Raw genomic sequence first — 22,668 nt, forward strand, 5'->3', positions numbered from 1 at the left:
ACTGGATCTACAAGAAATATTTCAGTAAAATATATCCTGTGATGTTAGCTCATTTTTAAACTGAAATTTCAATAAAATCCTTTTTCTCATGGATGGGTGAACATTATTAAATATCAATTATGAGTACCTTGTTGTAGAACTGCCCAACAATTTCAGAAAAAGCCACATGCCCACTAACCTTATGCAGGAACTAGGAGTTATACTTGCCCATAGAGCAGGTATTTTTATTAGTATAAGTAATGCTTCTTTGCAGGATTTATGTAGGAGCATTGTTTCTCAGTTGAAACAACAAAATGGCTTTCTACATTTTACTATGTTAACTCAATAAATCTTTTAATTTTTGTTTTATGTTACTTGTATAAATAAACCTATACATTTAGCATTTTAGATTAATCTGTTTATTTCTTTTTCTTTCTTTTTTATAGGAAAATGTACACATATGTTGCATGAAGAAATTGTGTCAGCCAAGGAGGCATCTAACTGCCTCCATGTTACCACGGTTGTTAGAGTAGGGACTACCTCCCAGTTACAGTTGAAGGATGATTGGTTAATATTATAAGTGTTGACATTGCCTCAGGATTCTTATAACTGAGCATTTGCCATAGCTCAGATTGAACCCAGTGAACTGTTGACATATTGATTACTCTGAGACTCAGTTTTGGCCAGAATTCACTGTCAGTGGCAATTGCTTTATGCAATATTGAACATTGATTGGCCTGTTTAGCTGTTGTAATGTGACTGTTCTCCTACCAAATCCCATTGTAAAATAAAAAAATATGCTATTTGTTGTTAAGTTATGGTAGGATTTATTTCCTGTACAGAAGTGTGTGAAACTCAGTTAAAATAGTTGAAGCTTTCCATACCCAGCATTAAACATTTAAAAGAATAATTTATGATCTGGGCATTCAAATCTTTATAGCAAAGAGAAAAAAATAGAATTAAACAGATTTGCTTGTTAGCTCCAGTCTGCTTACATATAAAAATGCAATAGTGAACTTAATCATATATGAATATAATTAAAACATTTTTTAACAAGATTTACTCTTGTTATAGCCACAATATAGTTTAATTAAGTATATGAATATAATTAAAACATTTTTTAACAAGATTTACTCTTGTTATAGCCACAATATAGTTTAATTATAGTAGCTACTGCTATTATTTCCTTGCCCAAATTTTCATTCACAGCTTGTGATACACTGTAGAATAAGGCAAATGAAACCTGAAGAATTTAGTGATATAACTGACTTTTTTGTGCTAGTTAATATTAGGTGTTAATAATTTATTTTCCTATAAACTATTTCATCATTATTTATTCTTACATCAGACCATTAAAATAAAAATATCGAAGATATTTTATCAAAATTTAGAGTATAATGTGAGATACCATCTTCTCAGATAGCTGATATACTTCTAAAGCTATTTTATTTAAAACAAACAAACAAACAAAGGGATTTAAATACAGAAACAATATTGAATATGTTAATTTAACTGTGTTTTGGAATTCACTTACAAGAAAACTATATTTCTTTTTAAACCTTGTAATAATAACGTAATGGAATAGTTTTCTGCTTTTTCTATGTAAAAAAAATAGGTAATCATGTGCAGTATTATTTTATGGTAAAAAAATACAGCTTGGTGTCTAAGTGTTTTTTTTTACTAATTTGAATTATTTTGTTACAATTTTATATAACTAGTCATTAAACAGACCAATTAATAGAAAAAAGTGTTAAATTTATCTTCTATGAAGAAACAGTATGATGAATATCAGTGATGCAAGCAATCAAATCCAATATATAAACCTAATATTTATGTAAATAGGTCTACACATATTTTAAAGTTTTAATTTGGTACTTGAAATTTCATGAACTATTAGATTGAAAAAGTATTTTATGCATTTATGAAGCAAACTCTTGTGCATTATGCCTCTTAAATGTATAGAGTGCTGCATAAAATCAACTCGAATGTAACTACTATTCAGCCTCTTTCACCATAAAATGGGAAAACTTTAACGTTAACTGCAAATGTGTGTGCACCAGCCTTTAATATTGTGATTAACTTAAAATATGTAAGGAGATAGTTTCATCTATGGCACCTATTTGGGGAAATAATTATTGGAATTCTAATAATGGTTTATTGGTACTTGCAAAAAGTACTTGCAAGTTTTACATAATAATAAATGCTGCCTACATTTAGTCAAACAAGTGAAAAAGCCATTACAGTTTTTTAGTATGTCATTAAGCAGTTATTAAAATGAAAATAGGTTTCTTCAGACTAATCTTTTGCATTATATACAAAGAATGGAAACCAAAGAAACTGCTCACCTGATATCCATAAATTTTGTATAGAATAAATTTTTGTTTTAACTCAGTGTTGTTATTTAACTAATAACATGTATCAACATATTTAAAGGCAATGATTCATAATCGTTGTAAGTACAAAAACTACACTTTTCAGAAATCTGTAATATTTACAAAACTTCAACTAAACAGTTTATTATACATTCTTATTAAATTATAGATGATCATTCTAAAATATTTGAAAATAGATAAAACTAAATTACACAATATCGTGCAAAGTAATAGTTTGTCATACCTTGTTTTTCAAAATAACCTAGGCATTCCATTTGTATAATAAAATTAGCAGGATGAGAGGAAGTGATTGTGTGTTCAGACTAATTTGGAACATAATTGGGTTGTTTTACTATAATCGAGGCTTTTATCAAAATGTATTTACAAGAATATACTTTATCTGTTTTGATATATTACCTAAATGTGTGAAATACGTGGGTCATGTCTTTGCATATTTCTTAAACTGGTACTAATATTTCATTTTGTTGTCTTAGAAACGATAACTTCCCATATATTTTGGCTTAATTACTGAAATGTAGCAAATAAGAAACAGAATAGCTCACTATATTCAGCAAAACGTTTAATATATCATCCTTGTTTCTTTTTCAGGATATTTACCATAATTTAGCTAACATGCGATCCATTATCTCACAACTTATTCTCCAGGATATGTTGTTACCTCACTGCATATCTCTTTATATATTTACCAGAAATGCATTGTCTATCTTATCATTACCTGTTATTGTGTATTAATTAAAATATGTAGACAGTATTTTGTATTTAATATTAGTCTATATAAGCATGATTTGTTTTTCTGTCTGTGCTTAATTACCAGTTTAGGTTTGTTTGTTTTTTTCATTAAAACGGAATTAACATTTTCGACACGCGTTCCACCAATTGTAGCTGGTGCCTTTTAGCATACTCAAGTAGCTAATATATACACTGAGTACACCTTTCACCAAGATGTAGCCAATAAATCGTCGTCATTCTGTAAGAATCTCGCCCATGTCTTCCTTGGTAGTTTCATAAAATGTAGCTCTTATGTTATGAATATAACTTTTTTTCAACGCATTGAACAAAATATAGTTAGCATTTTACTCTTGGGTAACCAATCTATATTATGGTTGACTTATTTTGTGGAAAGTCAAATTTTAGATATTCGGACAGTCCGCTACCTAATTTAAATAAAATGCATGTATGATTTAAATGAAATTACGTTTGCGAAGTATTATAAAAATCCTTTATAACTTACATATTCGGTGGTAGTATATTACAATGAGTTTACAAATTTAAAGTGAACACAACAACAGATAAGACGTATTGAAGAACAAAGCTACTCCGATACACGCCTACAGACTCCAGTTGAATTTAAGTAATAGGAATGTAATTAACGTTAATAAAAATACAACAATAAACTAAAATGTCTGTAACGTGCCCCATTGAAATATAACTCGTGGCTTCAAGATGAAAGTAAAGCGAATCTTGCGAAATTTGCTTACAGAAAGAGGAAACCGTTTCTGTTTTTGGAGGTAGAGAAAAAGGCTTCTAAATTTACTCTCCCCTGACTTTCAATCAAGGATTATTTTCTGCCCCAGAACGTAAAGCTGAAACTTCTGACTCCCCAATATCATTTACTTAAGTCAATGACGTTCCTCGGTACGACGCTTAAATACTACTTTTAGAACTTGTACATAAAATTTACAGAAAACTACAAGATAGAGCAAGGGAATAAGCCATCGTATATACGGTTGTAAATCACAAACTAATATTTCATATTTACAAATCCTTTATCAGACCTATAACGGAATACGGATCCATGATTGTATACAGCATGGAAAGGACACCATTTCACTAAACTGGAAAATCTTCAAAACTGGGTTTCATGACTAACATGCTTTCTCCCATACTACGCACCGTCACACTATGTAGAACACCACTCAAAACTGCCTTCCACAAAACCCAGCCTAGTCAACATGCAGTTACTACAACAATAAAAACCATACTGATTGCAATTCGCTACCATCACATAGCCGCTGCCCCACAAACCTGAAGAAAATACATATCCCCGTATAACTTTACACTGTTATGCGAAAAGTGAGTAAGTTACGTGTCTAATTATCTATCTTTTGCCAGTATCGTTCAGGTCGGTCAACGCCAACTTAAACTAAGAGCGCACTTTATCTGGAAATTGATTGGGCTTTTAATCGGTCCCGATCATTGAAAGTTGGTTTTATCGGGCAATTCCCGTTTCCCTATACACCTAAATCTTTGGCGTTAGACTTGGAGATCCATGCCACGCCTGTTTGTTAGCATTCTTTTGTCAAAATGCTCTATTTTGCTTAGATCTCGCCGCTGGACCTACCCGGCCTTCTATTATACTCTCACTTCCATCCAGTATTATTTTTCATTTCTCGACAATTCTTTCAAACTCCCCAAATTTGAATGGTTCAACTCTTTCTGGAATATGTAAAGGAAGGTTTAATAATCTTCTAGCGTCCCGAATTTCAAATGATTTGAATTGGAACTACTGTGATGCAAATGATTTTTTCACTTAAATAACAACCAAGAATGTTGCTGAAAAGGATTAAGTTTCAAAAGGAAGATGGTTAGTCGAGACAGAAGGAAGCGCATGAACAACCAAATGGGAAAATCTATACCAACCTTTTTAATCACCTGTTCATTTACGATATAAAAAATTAGTAACATCTAAAACGACTAACGCTACGTCCACCCGTTTAAGCTATAATGAAAAAGTATCTGATTTAAAATTATTTCGGTCTTCCTTTAATCAACAAAGTATTGTGCATGGAAGATCTCTTATATTCAGTGGTACATTTAACTTGTGGCCTTTGAGACTACAGAGTTTGTCAGATTAGAGACGCTAACAGTGCGATTAGCTTTCTTTTAAAACGTTTTACGAACATTTCTTCAAAACGTGCTAGAGCATTCCGCACTATGTACGAGGGCTGTTTGACTGTGTGGGTATTTGGGTATTGATGTTGTTAAATACCCAGGAGGGTCAGGTACATTTGACCTCTTCCTCCCTCCCGAACGATTATAGCGTCTGTCTTAGGGTTTTTTTTTGTTTTTAAAGCTTTGGGCCAGAGTAAAAGTATAACATCATACTCAGGTCCATTTCAGAGCTCAGTCCATGCATGGACGAACAAGAAGTTTTTGTTGTTTTTTTCATTTATTTTTTTTTGTATTTTCATGTATATATACATATTTTTTTGTATTTTTCTCCTTTTTCTCGATTGAGAGAATGCTACTACTACTTGTAGTAACACAAACACTCACACAGAAAAGAAAGTAATAATAATTATTATTATTCAATACTTGAATAATAATTCAAAAAGAGAAAAAAAAATAAATAAATAAAAAGAAAATAATAATGATTAAAAAGAAAATAATAATTATAAAAATAAAAAGAAACAAGGACTAAGTGTCTAGTGCATAGTGGCCAGCTTGTGTTACATTTCTTAAATGTATGTTAAAAGGGGAGAGGTATTTAGGACCATTTACATCATGTACGTGATATCTGTCGAGATCACACATTAAGTCATTTTTATGCCAATTCTTATTGAAATATTTTAGAGAATTATGCAAGAGTCTTTCAGCTATTGTATCTATGTTTGCATACTTGTGCATGAATGTGGTTGAGGTGCTACGTGGTACTTTGTATGCTGAAGTTAGTACAGAATTTTGTATACGTTGAAGTTTCTGTACATGTGTGGGTGCTATGTTAATCCAGGCAGGTGATGCATATTCTATTGTTGGTCTAATGTACGTTTTGTAGATTTTAAGTATGCTGTCTGGTGATGTTCCTTGGATTTTACCTGAAAGACTTCTTGCATAGTTTGCTCTTTTCCAGATTCGTATCAGTACATTTTTAATATGTGGTAGCCACGTTAATTTTGAGTCATAGGTTAGACCTAGAAATTTAGCAGAAGTAGCAGTCAGTAAAAGTGATCCATTCATATAGAGTTTTGGTGGATCTTTTTCAGCTTATTCAGTCTGCTGAATACTATGACTTGGGTTTTTGGAATATTGATTTTGATTCTGTATTTCTGGCAGTATTCTTCGATGTTATTCAGGACTGGTTGTAGGTTCGTTGCTGCTATTGACGGAGTGGGGGCACTTTTCCAGACTGCTACATCGTCAGCGAACTGTGATGCATAACCTAAATTTAGGTCCGACAGAGGCATATTACTCACGTACATGATAAATAATATAGGGCTAATAACCCCTCCCTGCGGGACTCCTGCTTCGGGTGAAAAGGACCCTGAGTGGGCCCCATTTACATTTACTTTACACATTCTGTTATCCAGGAAGTTGGACAGCCAGCGAATAGTTTCCTGGGGTAATGCCATTTCAAGCAATCTATGTCGTAAGCCGTTATGCCACACTGTGTCAAATGCTTTCTCAATGTCGAGAAAGCAAGCTACAGTGCATTTTTTTTTGTTGAAGCTGTCGGTAATTGATTCTGTAAGTCGAATCAGGTGGTCTGTAGTTTGGCGGTTTTTCGAAACCGTTTTGAATTTCTGGTAATTTTGAATTTTCTTCTAAGTAAACTGACAGACGATTATTAATTATCCTCTCTAATACTTTGCCAATACAACTGGTTAAGCTAATCGGGCGGTAGTTGTTTGGTTTATTCGCTGGCTTTCCTTCTTTCTGGAACATTAATATTATTGCTTCCTTCCAAGAAACGGGGATATATCCAGCTGATAGTGAGAGATTAAATAACGCTGTTAGGTGTTCATATAATCTCTGAGTGCCTTGTTTTAGGAGGATAGCTTGAATACCATCTTCTCCAGGGGCTTTGTTTTTTGTGTTGTTAATAGCAGTTACGACTTCTGTTACAGTGATATGTTTTACCAGTTGATGAGTGCTCCAGTCTTTTGCTTTTTCTTGGTGTGTAATAGTGTTGACTGGAAATTTAGGTGTAAAAATGCTTCTGTTTTGATCAATATAGTTTGTGACTGTATTATAAAAGTATCTGTTCATGTCTGGTTCATGATGTGTTTTGAACGTGTTTTCTAGGTGTTTTTTTAAATATCTCGGCTTTTTCTGTGTTAGTGTATGCTGTTTCTCCATCCAGTTCCAGTGGTGGATATACTGTGTTTGTTGTTCCTGTGTTTGTAAATCTTTTCAAATGTGTCCAGAATTGTTTAGGATCAGTTTTGTGATTTAGATCGGAACAGAAGGTGTCCCAGTTTTCTTGTTTCTGTTGTCTGATTAAGTTTCGTATTTTATTCCTTATTGTGTTTATCTGAGTTTTAAGTGTTGGGTTGCGATTTTGAATGTACTGTCTGCGGAGTATACGTCTGTTTTTAATTAAGTGTATTATATCTTTATGTGGTTGCCATGAATGAGTTGTTGTGAAGTGTTTTTTTTCGGTATCGAACTGTTGGCTGCATGTTTTAGACACTCAGAGATGATATGACAGTATGCATCTATATCTGATGCGTCCGCGGCAATATGTAGTACTTCTGGAGGTAAGGTTTCATTTAATATAGTTTGGAAAACTGGCCAATTAGCTTTTTTGTAGTTCAGTTGGTCTCTCACTATGATTTTATTTAAGTGGGGGGTGAGATTGAAGATACACCAAACTGGGAGGTGGTCACTATCTATATCGTGACCAACATGAAAATTTACGAATTTGCGACTCATATTTGACGAACACAGGCATAGGTCCAGTATTCACTGGTGCCGTGTGCGTACGAGATATGTGTCGGTGTTGCATCGTTTAATAAAGTCATGTTTGATTCGTCCAGAAATTGATAAAGTTGCCATTTGCGTTTGAGCAACGACAGTTGAATGCTATATGTTTACTGTTTAGGTCGCCGATAATAATAAGATTACAGTTGCTATTATACAATATATTCAATAGATTTACATCTAACACTGTACTAGGCGAGCAGTAGATGCCCGCCACAGTAACGTCTGTCTGATTTTGCGTTTTTACATTAATAACTATAGATTCATTACTGGAAGGGATAGTAAGTTCCTGAACTATAAGTTCAGTCTTATACAATAATAAAAGACCTCTCTTTGGATCTCTATTATCATTCCTGTCATGTCTAATAGTAGAGTAGCCGTTTAATTTAAATCTATGGTAGTTATATAGAAGAGTTTCACTAATTATAATTACATCAGGTTTTATGGAGTTTGTTGTATCTTCAATCTCATGTTTCTTGGAAGCAAGAGCACCCTGGATATTGATGTGTAAAACTGTGAAGTTATCCATGTTTAGTAGAGTTTATGATGGAGGTTAAAATTTGCGGCAAGAACTTGTGTATGTTTTTCAATATGATTTTAACAATTATGTCTGTGAGACTGTTGGTGTTTGTGGATTTGTATATTCTGCCATTATTTCCGAGAAAGTGGAAGTTATGGCAGATGTCAGTGTTGTTTCAATTGTTGTTGGTTGTGTATTTTGTGGTGGTTTTGGTATTTCCTCTTCACTTGGTAATGGTTTTTCCTGTCGGGATGATGAATTTTTAACCACTGCAGCGTATGTGTTTGTCTGTGTAGTTGTACTTTGTGGTGCTGGAGTGGTAGGTGCGGGTTCCTTAATTGTTCGTGGTGGTGGCGGCTTGTTCATGTTGGGATTTTTAATTTCGTATAAGTGTGTTTTAATTGATTTATATTTCTGACAACCTTTATAATTTGCCGTGTGTTCTTCCCCACAATTGCAGCATTTGGGTTTGGGGTTCTGTTTTGTACACTGTGTAATGTGGTGATTCTCCCCACAGCCCACACAACGCGCATTTGCTTGGCATGCTGCTGCTACATGTCCAAACCTTTGGCATTGGTAGCACTGTGTGACAACCACTGCTGGTGTTTTTGTTTGTTCTACTGTGTACTTTTGATACCACATAGTGATACCATTATTTATTAATTGTGTAATATGCTGGCTGTTGTCTGTGATTACTTTGATTAGGTTTGTGGGTCTTTTAGTAATATTTGAAATTATACGGTCAACTGAAATATGTTTTATGTTTTGTGTACTTAACTCTTCCTTAATGTCTTCTATGTCTATTGAATTATGCACACCTCGTATCACAAAAGATTTCGGTGTTGGTTTAGTTCCTGGTAGGTGTATTGTAATGTTACCTGTTTTGAACGCGTCTGCAGGCCAAGCTTTTAGTAGACTGTTTAAGTCAGCGGGTTCCTGTCCTTGAACCAGAACACCGCCTCTGGGCAGACGCTTAATATTAGTAATCTTTGTGTTAGGTTTGCACCTGTATATTTCTTTGGCCAATTGTGGTTGGTTGTAACTACCAGGAACTCCTTGGATTATAACTGCGTGCTCAGGTGATTTTGGTGCGAGTTGTGTATGTGTGTCTGTGGTGGTTGTTTTTTTGTTTAATTTGTTTTTTCTGACTTCGAGTCTGCACAAGCGTGAAGCCTTCGTCGTCAGAAAGAACTTCGTCTTTGTCTGAACTTGTTTGTTTTTGAATATCCAGGGTGGGGTTTGGGTTGCTAGAACTGCTAGTTTTTGGCATATTAAAGTCTATAACCGTAGTCTTAGGTACATTGTCTTCACATGCTGAAATCATAATATCTTTTACTAGTTTTCTTTTTTTACGAGTCCTTACAGTATTTTCTTTAACCGGCTTTAACTTTGCTTTTAGTTCTTTTTCGGCTATGAACATTAAAGATTTTAATTTTAAATTATCATTATCTGTTTGGCCACAGTCACTAGACTTACATTTTGTCCCTGAAACAGACGGGCTTGCTCCCTCAGTCTCAGACGCTACATCGCTTTCCCTGGTCTCCGACTCCCCGGCCGGCATGTCGCCTCGTTGTTTAGCGAAGGGGGTATTTCCTGTCTTGGGCTAATTCAAATGGTAATAAGGTCTTCTGTCTTAGTGTCTACTCGAAGTGAATAGTAGAAACAACACAACCAAAATATGAAGCAAAATATAACACGTAGAAATATAGAGCATTTCAGAGGTATGTCCTTCCTTTACCCTGTCCAAGCGCAGAATCTACGAGGGCTGTTCAAAAAATACGCGGACTGTTTGAATTGCGCGGCTTCAGTTGGTTCCAGGGGAATCCGCTTGGTGTCGCTAGGTTTGCACAGATCAGCTGATTACGACGCCATTTCCCGATTGCAGATATCTTCATTTGTGTATTAGCTACGCGGTTTTAAGTGAAGTGCGATTTTTTCGTTTGGCGGATTTCAGAATGAATGACCTGAAGGTGCAACGACTTGCTGTGAAATTTTGTGTTAAACTTGGAAAATCTGCGAGTGAAACTTTTTCTATGCGTAACACGGCTTACGGTGATGTTGCTGTGAAGCGTATGGCATGTTTCAAGTAACATGAACGTTTTAAGGATGGTCGACAGTCCATTGAAGATGATGAGCGTCCTGGACGTCCTTCCACGTCGACAAAATCAACACCCTGACGTCTGACTGTCAGGGAGCTTGCTGAAGAGTGTGGGATATCAGTTGGATCTTGTTACGAGATTTTGACCGAAAAATTGAAGATGCACTGCGTTGCTGCGAAATTCAGCCCTCAGAACTCGTGAGTTTTTGGCCAAACACTCGATCACTGTTCTTCCCCACCCCCTACTCACCTGACCTTGCTCCTTACGATTTTTTTCTTGTTCCCCAAACTCAAAAGACCCTTGAAAGGAAGAAGATTTGAGACGATTCCCGAGATTAAGGCAAATGCGACGAAGGAGCTGGAGGACATTACAAACGAAGCGTACCAGGACTGTTTCAACAAGTGGAAGTTGGGATAAGTGTGTGCGTTGGGGAGGAGAGTACTTTGAAGGGGTCCCAGACCTGTAACTTCTAAATAAAGTACATTTTGTTTTATGACGTCAGTCCGCGTATTTTTGGAACAGCCCTCGTATCTGAGGGTCCATGGTCGAAGTCTTGTTGGCACTTTAACGAGCTACGCAATTTGTGTCTCTAAGTGCGCAATACTAGCAAGTTGGCGAGTTAAGGGCTGTGCTGTTGAATATCTGCCTTCTCTCTGGTTGTATCAATTCAAATTCAGGAATGGCTATGCGTAGAGATCCTCCTGTGTACCTTTCCCGAAAATTCTAAAACAAGTTAGTATTTCCTGGTAAAATGACCAAAGTTAAAGAAAGGTGATAATAAAATGTTATACATACATGTTAATAGATTATAGGTTGTGATATTTATAAGTTGAAATATATTTATATAATTCAATGTTGTTTGGTACTAGCAATAAGAAAATTACGGCTTAAATTAACCGGAAGCTAAAATGGAAATTAGAAACACGAAAAAATAAAATTTAAAGGATGAGTAGTAATCAATGTATAAATATCATTAACAATATCGCGGAAAGACGACATCAGTGTTCTGGAAATCTGTTCAAGTCAAAATAGCAAAGGATATAATTTTGAATGTTATAATATTATTTAAGTTTCATACTTGTAAGTATGAAAAATATATTAATGAAATGATTAAAATAAAAGAATAACAACATCAACAACGAATACAATTTTCATATATATACATATGTATATATTTTTTATAGCTGTAATTAGGAATATTTTAACTCTGGTCAAGGTTGTTAAGTGGGGTTAGTTTATCCAACAGAATCTCGTTAAGAAAGTTATCTACTGTTTTATGAAATTATTTCTGTATTATGTTGTGCATGCGAACCCCTCTTTACAACTATAATATGGAGGGGAAATGCTTAGGATACCACTTAGACAATTTTGTGATTGGTCATTTAAACAGAGAAAATGACCATTAAAGAAGCAGTTTTTTAGCGTTTTAGTTGTTTTTTTTTATCTTGAATGAGTTAAAATTCTCTATTGAAATCCTTCTCTTGTCTTCAGTTATAAAATCCCTTCTTCTAGTCGTGTGCGCAACTTTCTTTTAGTTGCTCAATATCAATTGTTTTCACTTATTCTTTGTTTTTCAAGTGAAGATTATTTTCCATCCTTCATTTAATACGTCCCGGCATGGCCAGGTGGTTAAGGCACTCGACTCGTAATCCGCGGGTTCGAATCCCAGTCACACCAAACATGCTCGCTCTTTCAGCCATGGGGGCGTTATAATGTTACAGTCAATTCCACTATTCGTTGGTAAAAGAGTATACCAAGAGTTGGCGGTGGGTGGTGATGACTAGCTGCCTTCCCTCTAGTCTTACACTGCTAAATTAGGGATGGCTAGCACAGATATCTCTCGTGTAGCTTTGCGTGAAATTCAAACCAAACCAAAAAAATCATTTAACACAAGCCCCTTGTGTAGCTTTGTGCTTAATTTCAAACAAACAAATTACATGCAATTTACTTAAATTTTATCACAACTTAAAAGTTCTTCCTATTAGTAGGTCACTTGTATTCGACTTCACTTCTGTCTTCAGTTAATAGTGCTTATTCTCGTTCATCTTCACAGTGAGAATTGTTTCTTTCTTTCCACCAACAACGGACCAGTACACTTGTCCTTGAGAGCACTAGATCTTCGAACTTCTCTTTGTTGCAAATATATTGTAATTGTGTGCTTGTTTAATTCCGGTAATACTGTATTGTATTATTGAGGCTTCTAATAATTTTGAGAAGCATAAACGATTTTTTTATTTTACTAACAACGCTAGTTTTCTATGATACTGAGCCGAGTAAAACTAAACATCACAAGTTAATGCTCTCATAAGTCATATCTTCAAATTTTCACCTGAAGACGCGTGACCTTGCTCGAAATGCGGTCTTCCTTTTTTAAAGTTATTACATTTTGCCTTTTATTTTCTAATCCAATTTCTGTCATTGTGTTCAAAAATTGCAGTTTTGTTACTCTCCCAAACTCATCTTGAAAGTAAAAACAAAATATCGATAATAGAATTTCAGGATGTAAACCAGTATAAGGTCAGTACATCATGGTAACTAGCTGTATAACACAGAGTTTATATGATGATACAGTTGTAGCCTGTTTCACAAATAAAACTGTATACTTTAATCAAACGGTTTGATAATTGAGCATCTGTCTTCAAAATAAATAAATCCGACAAACATAGTTGCTGAAGTTTCGTTTCTTTCCCGTTACTGCATAAAAGCAGTCAACTTCAAAACAACCACGATATTAACTTGGACTACTTCTACTTCCATTTTGTGAGCATAATCCAAAGTATAAAATTTGTTCGTGGTTTTGACGTAAATCTTCACTATGGGTTCTCTGGGCTGTGTAAACCACAAGGCATCTAACGACAAATATAGCACTATAAGCCTTCAAGCTACCAGAAGCAAATGTAATGTGATTATTTTTTCTTTCATTTCAATGGTGATGTGCTGAAGCAGTCTTTTGTGCTGGATTATCACTAAGTTTAGATCAATGACCAACTCTACATTGGCTATTGAATCTTGAAAATTTCCGTTATAGTCAAAAGTTTGGTTCGATTTTTCTCTTCATTTTCTTAGGTTGAAAACATGGAAAATGGCGCTGTTGATTCAGTATCTCAAGTCATATAAAAAGTTGTCTTCTCTTCATTTTCATGTTCACAGGTTGATTTGTTTTTCAGGTAACCAGTATGTTGTTTCTCCACTGTTGAATCTCGAAACATGGCGATAAAAACTTTTTATTTTACATTTGTACTGTTTTAATGGGATAACACATTGTAAATACTAATTACTGTTTCTGTGTACCTACTCAGCACAGACTCTGTTTTTTGTATATCAATTTTTTTATGGAGGAAGAAGAGAAAAACGTATGAACATATCATTATCACTAAGAGAGAACTTCATCTTGGTAAAATTTATATTGTGCTGTTCGTCACCTTGTCAGTGATCAACTCCAGTGTCAATGTTATTTCTTTAATAAATATCGTATTCTGTAAAGATTCTAGTTCTTTTCATTCATACCTTATGTAAAGTAGTTCCAACGACACATTGCACGATAACGAAACGTAAAGGATGTTGGTTTTTGATCTGTAGCTGATTAAAATTATGGTTAGTTTCATAAGGTTATGCCTTCATCTTTTATTCACATATAAGGTTAACTGGTTTAACCCATTAATTTTTATTTTTCAGTTGTTCCTCAGAGAAACGAAAATGCTTTAGTCTTGGTTTACATTATTTTAAAGACTTAAATATATAATAGCAAACGAAACTTATTAAATTTTCCTACTTATCACAATTGCCCCTCAGTGGAAACAGTGGTATATCTGTGGACTTACACACTAAAAACGGATTTCGATACCCGTGGTGGGCAGAGCAGAGATAGCCAATTGTGTAGCTTTGTGCTTAATTCAAAAACAAACAAACAATTATGACACTTTTTCTCCAGTACTGCATATTTATAAAGAAGTTCATGATTTATCACGCTTATGTCAATAGTTCGTCAAAACTGAAACAGTTCGACAAACTAAATTATAATTGTACCAGTAATGGAATAGCTTAACCTTGTTGTTTTTTTTCAGATGTGGTTTTTGCTGGGAAGACTTCTAAGTATTCCATAATTGTTGAGGAAACCAATAAAATTATAAATATATAACTTTGTTTTATAAATTTAATGCATAACTTAATTATATACTCTTCGCTTTACTGTTTGCTATGTCGTTTTTGTATATTCCTTATAGCACTAACTTTTCACCTCCACAATTAAGAATACACAAGATTTTTCACATTATTAATATTTCTATGTTACAAGATTACGTTTCTTGGCCGGTTTGTTGTGGAAAGTACTTATAAATTATGGAGTCAACAGTGTCTTTTCGTTCTTCATTGTTGGTAACTGTTAACATTTCCAAACATTGTTATATACCCAAAAATTGAAGGAAATTTATTGTACTAACCATATTATCAAAGGAACTTTCGGTTTCTCATGTCACTCCAAACTCTTATGAACATTTACTCACTTAACCTAGGGTATTCTAGCATTAATACATATTAAATTCATAAATGCAATGAGTTTTTACAGGCTGAATTTTTGAATAAAATCAGCTATCTTGTGGACATTCATAGAATTTCGTAGAACGTGCAGATGAGGATATTGTAGAAAAAATAGAAAATAAAGTCTATTGACGATGGTGAGAAAGATGAAAAACTGCTACACTTAACTAAATTTGGAGAATAGCCTGTAGGAACTACTTCTTCCGAAGCTTCTAAATAACAATATAGCGTTATCAGTGATGACGAGAAACCCACTTGTTGAGAAATTTATATGCAAAAACGGCTCGTTTGGGCTGAGAAAACACTTTACATAGAAGAGCGAACAACGATCAGGTTCACGATGACCGAAGAAGGTCGAAACGTTGTTCGCTCTTCTATGTAAAGTGTTTTCTCAGCCCAAACGAGCCGTTTTTGCATAAAAATATAGCGTTATATTTGCTGCTTCACATGATATTTGACCTCCGCAAGGAAATGAGTTCCTTTAAACTGTACGATTATTTCAGTAGAAAAAAAAAAAAACTTATGCGAAGAAGAATGGGGAGTAGGATTATTACTTTAAGTATCTTCACCTCAAGCACTTTTATTGTTAAAATACTTAAATGCTGTACTCCAATTTGTACAAATTCTGTACAATAATGCTGCAAAGCATCTTAGATTTATGTATTTAGATCTTTAGACTTTGCATGATCTAGCGCATTATGGAGCCCTGCCTGGTAGCGAACAACCACCTTAAACATTTAAAGTGAAAATCTTAAAACCTACAAGCTCATATGAGGAACTAAAACACTATGTGAGTCTTTGCAGCCCTCACACAGCTAAAAATGATAAAACTGGGTTAAAGCCTAATATTTAGTATTCTCTTTTCGGTTACAAAGTTGACTTCTTTTTCTTCATTACACCTTCAATGAACATGGTGGATCTTATTTCATCATTCGTACAGATGTTTACATCTTTCGCTTATAACCGCTATTACCCTCTGGCGAGATCGAAGATTAGTATCGTTACTAGATCATTACAAATTACTTTATTATTTGTGTATAACCCTTGTACAAACTTTAGAGATATTTATAGGGACTTCAATGCACATTATTAATTGATGAGATCTTGCTTTGAAGACAATAAAAATAAAATATTTCTTTCTGGATAAATGCCATTTTTTATAAATAATAATTTTAAACTAGGATAGATACTAGATTTAGTAAATCTGATAATTTAGCTTTAACCTTTATTTCTAGTAATTTAAGTGTTGAATGTTTAAAGGAGGTTCTACCTGAGATGATTGAGAGTGACTGCTTTCCTTGTGAATCTGTACTGTCCCTGTCTGTTCCCTTTTCTTGGCCCGGCATGGCCAGGTGGGGTAAGGCGTGCAACTCGTAATCTGAAGGTCGCGGGTTTGAATCCTCGTCACACCAAACAGTCGTGGGGGCGTTATAATGTGACGGTTAATCCCACTATTTGTTGGTAAAAGAGTAGCCCAAGAGTTGGCGGTGGGTGGTTATTGACTAGCTGCCTTTCTTCTAGTTTTACACTGCTAAATTAGGGACGGCTAGCGCGAATAGCCCTCGTGTAGCTTTGCGCGAAATTCAAAACAAACCAAATCCTTTATCTTTTTTCTCTTCCCGTATTGCCACATGTTCACCAGAATGTATTTTCTTAATTCATCTTGACAAGCATCTGTTTCTTTTCTTTTGCGATCAAGCGCTGCCAAATAGTCAACTTACTGGACTGTGAATTTAACGTTTCATAGTTCATGCTCCATTCTTGCAAAACAAAATGTATTTCATGCTTTGGAGTGCATTATAAAAGTGGTAGTTAGAGCTTATTATTTGGTTTGACAACAGTATTAAAGAGTTGGCTGTACTTGTTTCCATCTAGTTTTTCACTTCAAAATTAATTATGGCTGCAATAGATAGTCTTTAAGTAGTTTTGCGCGAAATTAAACAAACTTTTAATCTTGTCTTTGCTAAAGCTGGATATTTCGCTTTTTAACGCTATTTAATGCTGCTAGTAGTGCTACTTAGACTTAAAGCTAGTCCTTGGTAATATATTTTTAGAAAGTTCTCTCAGAAATATCTATTGTCTTGAATAGAGTTTGAGAGGACTATCATAACTACTTACTAATGGTCGCTGACTTAAATATATATTGCATATGTAGATGAAGGTAAAAGTGTAGATTTTGTGTATCTGGATTAAAAAAAAAAGCATTTGGGAAAGTGCCACATAAAAACTTCTAAATAAGCTTTTCTCTATAGGTGTGGAGGATAAGTTAACTAATTGAATATAAGATTGATGGAAGAAAGAAGAGAGTTGTTATAAATGGAGTTCAGTCAAAGAGGATTAATGTTTCAAGCGGTGTACCTCAGGGCTCAGTCTTAGGACAATTGCTCTTTTTGACTTGCATTCATGGCATAGATGAAGGAATGGCCAATTAATTACTTAAATTTTATGATGATATTAAGGTCTTGGGTAGTGAAGGCTGTGAAGAGGATACTACTGCTTTACAAAAAAAATTTAGATTATTTAGTGAGTTGGACAAATAAATGGTAGATGGGATTTAATTATGATAAATACAATATATTGCAAATGGGTTATAATTTTAATGGGAATAACGTTAAGAGTGTCACGAAAGAAAAGGATTTTGGTGTAATGGTTGATCAATCCCTTACTTAAGCCATCCAGGCAGTATGCTGTTGCTAGCGGTAGAGCAAATAGGATTTTAGGTTATATGTACACAATTATTGAATACAAATCTAAAGAAGTTATAATTTCATCGTACAAGGCATTGGTTAGGCTACATTTGGAGTATTGTGCCTAGTCTTGGGATCCTTACCTAAGTAAAGACATTGAATTGTTGAAAAGGGTTCAGAGAAGGGTTACTAAGATGGTACGTGGGATGTAGCCATTGTCATATGAGGAGATATTATGATACTTAAAATTGTCTTCTCTTGAAAAAAAGAAGAGTTAGAGAGAATATAATTGAACTGCTTAAGATTGTAAAATAATTTGATAATGTGGATGTATCAACGTTTTTCATACTTAACAACGAGAATAGTAGACCTAGGGATCAAAATATTGATTTAGGCAAGGTAGAAGTAGTCTTCAGCTAAGACAATTTTATTTTCCAAATGGATGGTTAGTCTATGAAATGGGTTTTCTTGAGACGTTATGGAGGCAGTAAATTTGAGTCAGTTTAAAAGAAAACTTGATAGATATATAAATGACAAAGGATGGCTTTAATTTTTATTTAATAGTTTTAGATTGGCTTAGAATATGGTACAGGTCCCTTGTTCTCCCCTAAACATTATGTTATGTTATTAGCCTCTCCACATTATCTTCATCATGCACTTTGGATGAGGAGGAGAGGGTCGAGGGAATACGCCTGAACCCTGTATTTTTGTAATGTAAAAAAAATACTTATATAATTATTATGCTGCTAGTTATGGTATTTAATGTTTTATGCATAGTCTGCATTCCTCTGATGAAGAAAAAATATAGCTTTCTATTCCTCTCCAGAAGAGGCACCAGATACTGGATGACTGCTTAAAAGTGCGCTTCATTGTACCAAAATATCTATATGCTACTGAAACCCTTTACTACACGTCCACTATGTCCATCAATATTCATCTGAACGTTCAGCGTCTGCTCACAGCCGGTTGAATAATTACCTTAAGTGTACACAAATCGAAGTACGAACGAGTCCTATAGCTTTAATATATAATAATTAAACCACTGCTATCAACATTGAAATTGTATGTAAATTATTTATAGTACAGTAGCTCAGAAGAAGAATGGAGCATTTTAACATGTTAATTCAGTAGTGCATACATGTACGCATAGGATACCCAATGATTGAAATAGCTAATATACTACTGTTGTATAAAGTTGCTTAAAGTAGTAATATAATTTAACAATAACTACTGTACATAGATATTACAATACCTTACTATAATAAAACATACATATGTAAACTAATTTAAGTGTGGTTCCCCATGGAGGTTACAATAGAATGATATATTTTTCATTGTATTTTTATAGATTTTATGTGAACAGCCATGCAACTGTTTAAGCTATATTTCACACAAAATGGTTTCAAGCACCCCTTTTTTTTACGTATGTTCATGGTGGATGGAGGAGTATACCATTAGTATCAGATTTCATCACAACAGCGGAAGTAAAAAAGCATGATCTTAGACACGTGTCGAGAGGATTGACCCGTCAACAGCACTAGTGATCTGTTGCTATGTTCACGTTGTTAGGTGGTATAACAGAATTACGACCTCTACTCCAGGGACGTGAAAATATGTTAGTTTGCATTTTCTGGCGTTTTTTTATGTAATATTCTTTCACAAATCTTGCCTGTTTGGCATCGTATGCATAATACTGGGTAATCCAGGTCTCGTCAAAGAACTTAAGTAAAATCGCAAACTATAATAAATAAAATAAGACTGTAGTCAAGTACTATAAATTGTATTTACGAAACTTAACGAATTATGATAGTAGATCAACCATTCATAATAATAAGTAAATGTTCATTGAAATCTTGCAAGAAAGATCAATCAGTAGATACTCATTTTAAATATTGGAAGTGAGAAACGTTTTCATCAGGAGAGGTGATATGTGTAAACACAGCTTTCTCTCATGAGACTTATCTTGCTTCATCTACCCACGATTATTATGATATGGAACGATTAATGTGCATCACTCTGAATTATTATTTTTAAAAGCTTTATTAATCATAGTACAATAAGAAGTTTGACATTTGGTATACATTAAAAACGTGAAGAAATGTTATACTAAATTGCCCCTGTAACAAATACATTACTCTTTTATTCTAAAAATAAGTACTATGTATATTAAAATGGCAATTGTTTCAATATAGTGATAAACCTCTAACTTTTGACTCTTCACGACAAAAAGTATGGTCTACAAGAAAATAGATATCTATCCTCTACATAAAATCCATTTATTAGAACTTTTCTATAAATTCACATAAAAACAGTGTCAGGCATTGTCAACATGATTAGATTCATCTCCAAGGTTTTGTACTAAATGTACACTCATGAACTTATCAATATTTGATGGTGCTATTGGCTATTTTTTTTTTCTGTTCTAAATTATTATTTTCTGTTTTCGAACTACAACTCACATATTTGTCGTTTAAATATAGTATTACAAATATAAATCACCAATATTGGTATAAAAGTCTAACTTTAGGTTCAAACACAAAGAGAAATAATCGTATTGTCCCTCATATTATAATTTGGGCTGTGTTCTTTAAATTTATCTGTGGAGTAATTTTTTTCTGACATGTTGATAATTCGATAATATTTGATATTTACAAATAATACACACTGAAATATGTAAGAACTATAAAAATCTAGATTGTAAAGATTAAATTAACTTTCAGACAAGTCTGTTTTTCGAACTTGTTCACAAGTTCCTGCTTTATTTCATAAACGACATGGAAATATCTAACTTTCCATTTTGGAATACCCTTCTCGTTATGAACACATTCCAATTGTTAGGTTTCATTAGAAGTACTACTTTAGGTAATAACTGATTCAAAATTAATCCGTTTGTCATAGTGTAAAATGTTTGACTTATTGCAAGCTGAATCATACCATCATTCTTTCTAACACATATATGACGTGTAACATGGTACTTCATAGGTGGTATTACCAACTATCACTTTCTTTTTAAATGGTGTGCGTAATAAAAGTCTGAATTTCATTAAAATGTGCTAAAATTATTTCAAAATCATAGACATTAGTATTAACATGCCAATTCATTTCCATATAATATTTTTCCACTTTCTTTTAGTTGTTGTAATCTTTCTAGCTTCTATTGCAAATTCCTTTAATCACAGTGTTTTGACAATTTCATCTTTACCTAATACTTCCTGTGAGTTTGAATTTTCAATTTGATTTTATAATCCTTATCAACATCTCTATTTTTCCTGAAACACATTTAAAAAAAAATCTTACCTTTTGAATTACTTGTACACATCTTACACGTTGAGAATAAAAATTGTGATCTAATGTTTGATCATTCCAATTAACCTAAAGCATATCTGTTTTGTTAAAAAGCATGTCCTACAGAAATGGACTAAAACTAACAACTGAGATAGATAACAAACTGCCTACTTTAAAAGATAAAGAGCGTATGATCACTGTTACATGAGCTTAAAATGAAAAAAATACCACATGTTTTATTAATCCTTGAAAATCTCATTATATCATAAGATGTGACACATGGGATACATACAATTTAAGATCAATTATAGTTATTTAAGAACTATCCTACTTCCTCTGTAAAAATGTACAAGACAAATAACAGTAATGTATATCAGTATGACAAATGAAATATTTTCAGCTGCTTGACTGGGACATTCGACTTTGCAAGCCTAGCAATCCTCCTTTCTACGTGACAATTTACCTACTTCACAAGAGAAAAACAACATACCTCGTTATGTCTTAGGCCGTATAGAATATTGAGGGATTTTGTCTGCAGGACAGACCATACGCTACTAGAGAACTAATGTTAACATGTTTATACAGTAGTTATATAGGTGTATTTTTCTTTAATGCCTATTGTACAATGAATAATAAATATATTCAAAATTGAACATATTGTAAGAGTGATTTATGCTATGTAAAATATGGTGATTTTCTTGTATTATTACGATCTTGTGTATAGATTACTTGATCAAACTTAACAAATCTCATGAAAATATTTTATTTAGCATTCTGATATAATACTACATTTTAAAATTACATCTATAAAGATATGATCAGGCTCTTACATCTAGTCATAGTGAAAGTTACGATTAAAATCTCCCTGTATCATAATAATCTTATTTGTATATCATATCAAGAAACAAAACACATCTCATGAAAATATTTTATCGCATACTGATATAGAATACAGTTACTTAAATCTAATACATTTTCACGTCCCTGGAGTAGATGATGCAATCCTATTATACCTTTTAGCAATGTGCACATAGTAACATAACCCCTAGTGCTGTTGGCAGGTCAAACCCCTTGTCGAAATTGAGTGTTTGTTTACTTCTGCTTTGTATTTAACTACTCACGACTCGAGGCCTCTGTAGCATTAGCGTGCTTTGCATTCTGATTGTGCTTCACACGCTGTCTTGGCTTTTGATCTTACAAATTACAACCCACGTTTAAACGTTTTGCATAAGGACCTGCTCATTGTAACACTGTATGGAAAACTATTGATAATGTTTTTAGTCGTCTTATTGTCCTACCTGTGACACTACTCTAATTTAGTTTAAAAGTTTTGCACTCGAGTTTTATCCACCCAGTTTACAAGGAGGTTTTTTGATGTATTTCTATATCTTAGTTCTCTGGCTGTTTCTTTATATGTAACATATTATCAGAACAATGTTTGCTATTGCAATTACAAAATAAAACATCAA

The 22,668-nt window shown here is 33.7% G+C and overlaps 1 protein-coding gene across 2 annotated transcripts in view; it reads left to right on the forward strand.

Moving 5' to 3' along the window:
- The window catches only part of LOC143240784 (cullin-3-A-like), a 96,103-nt gene extending 93,733 nt beyond the window's left edge, over positions 1 to 2,370 (forward strand). For both annotated transcript variants that reach the window (XR_013021957.1, XM_076483835.1), the window contains one exon: positions 426 to 2,370. Coding sequence is in view for 1 of the 2 variants with exons in the window: in XM_076483835.1 (XP_076339950.1) it covers positions 426 to 450 (25 nt within the window). In the remaining variant the exon portion in view is untranslated. The remainder of the gene's footprint in view (positions 1 to 425) is intronic.
- Positions 2,371 to 22,668: the final 20,298 nt, after the last annotated feature.

Source organism: Tachypleus tridentatus, chromosome 13 (assembly GCF_004210375.1).
Source record: "Tachypleus tridentatus isolate NWPU-2018 chromosome 13, ASM421037v1, whole genome shotgun sequence".
NCBI lineage: Eukaryota > Metazoa > Arthropoda > Merostomata > Xiphosura > Limulidae > Tachypleus > Tachypleus tridentatus.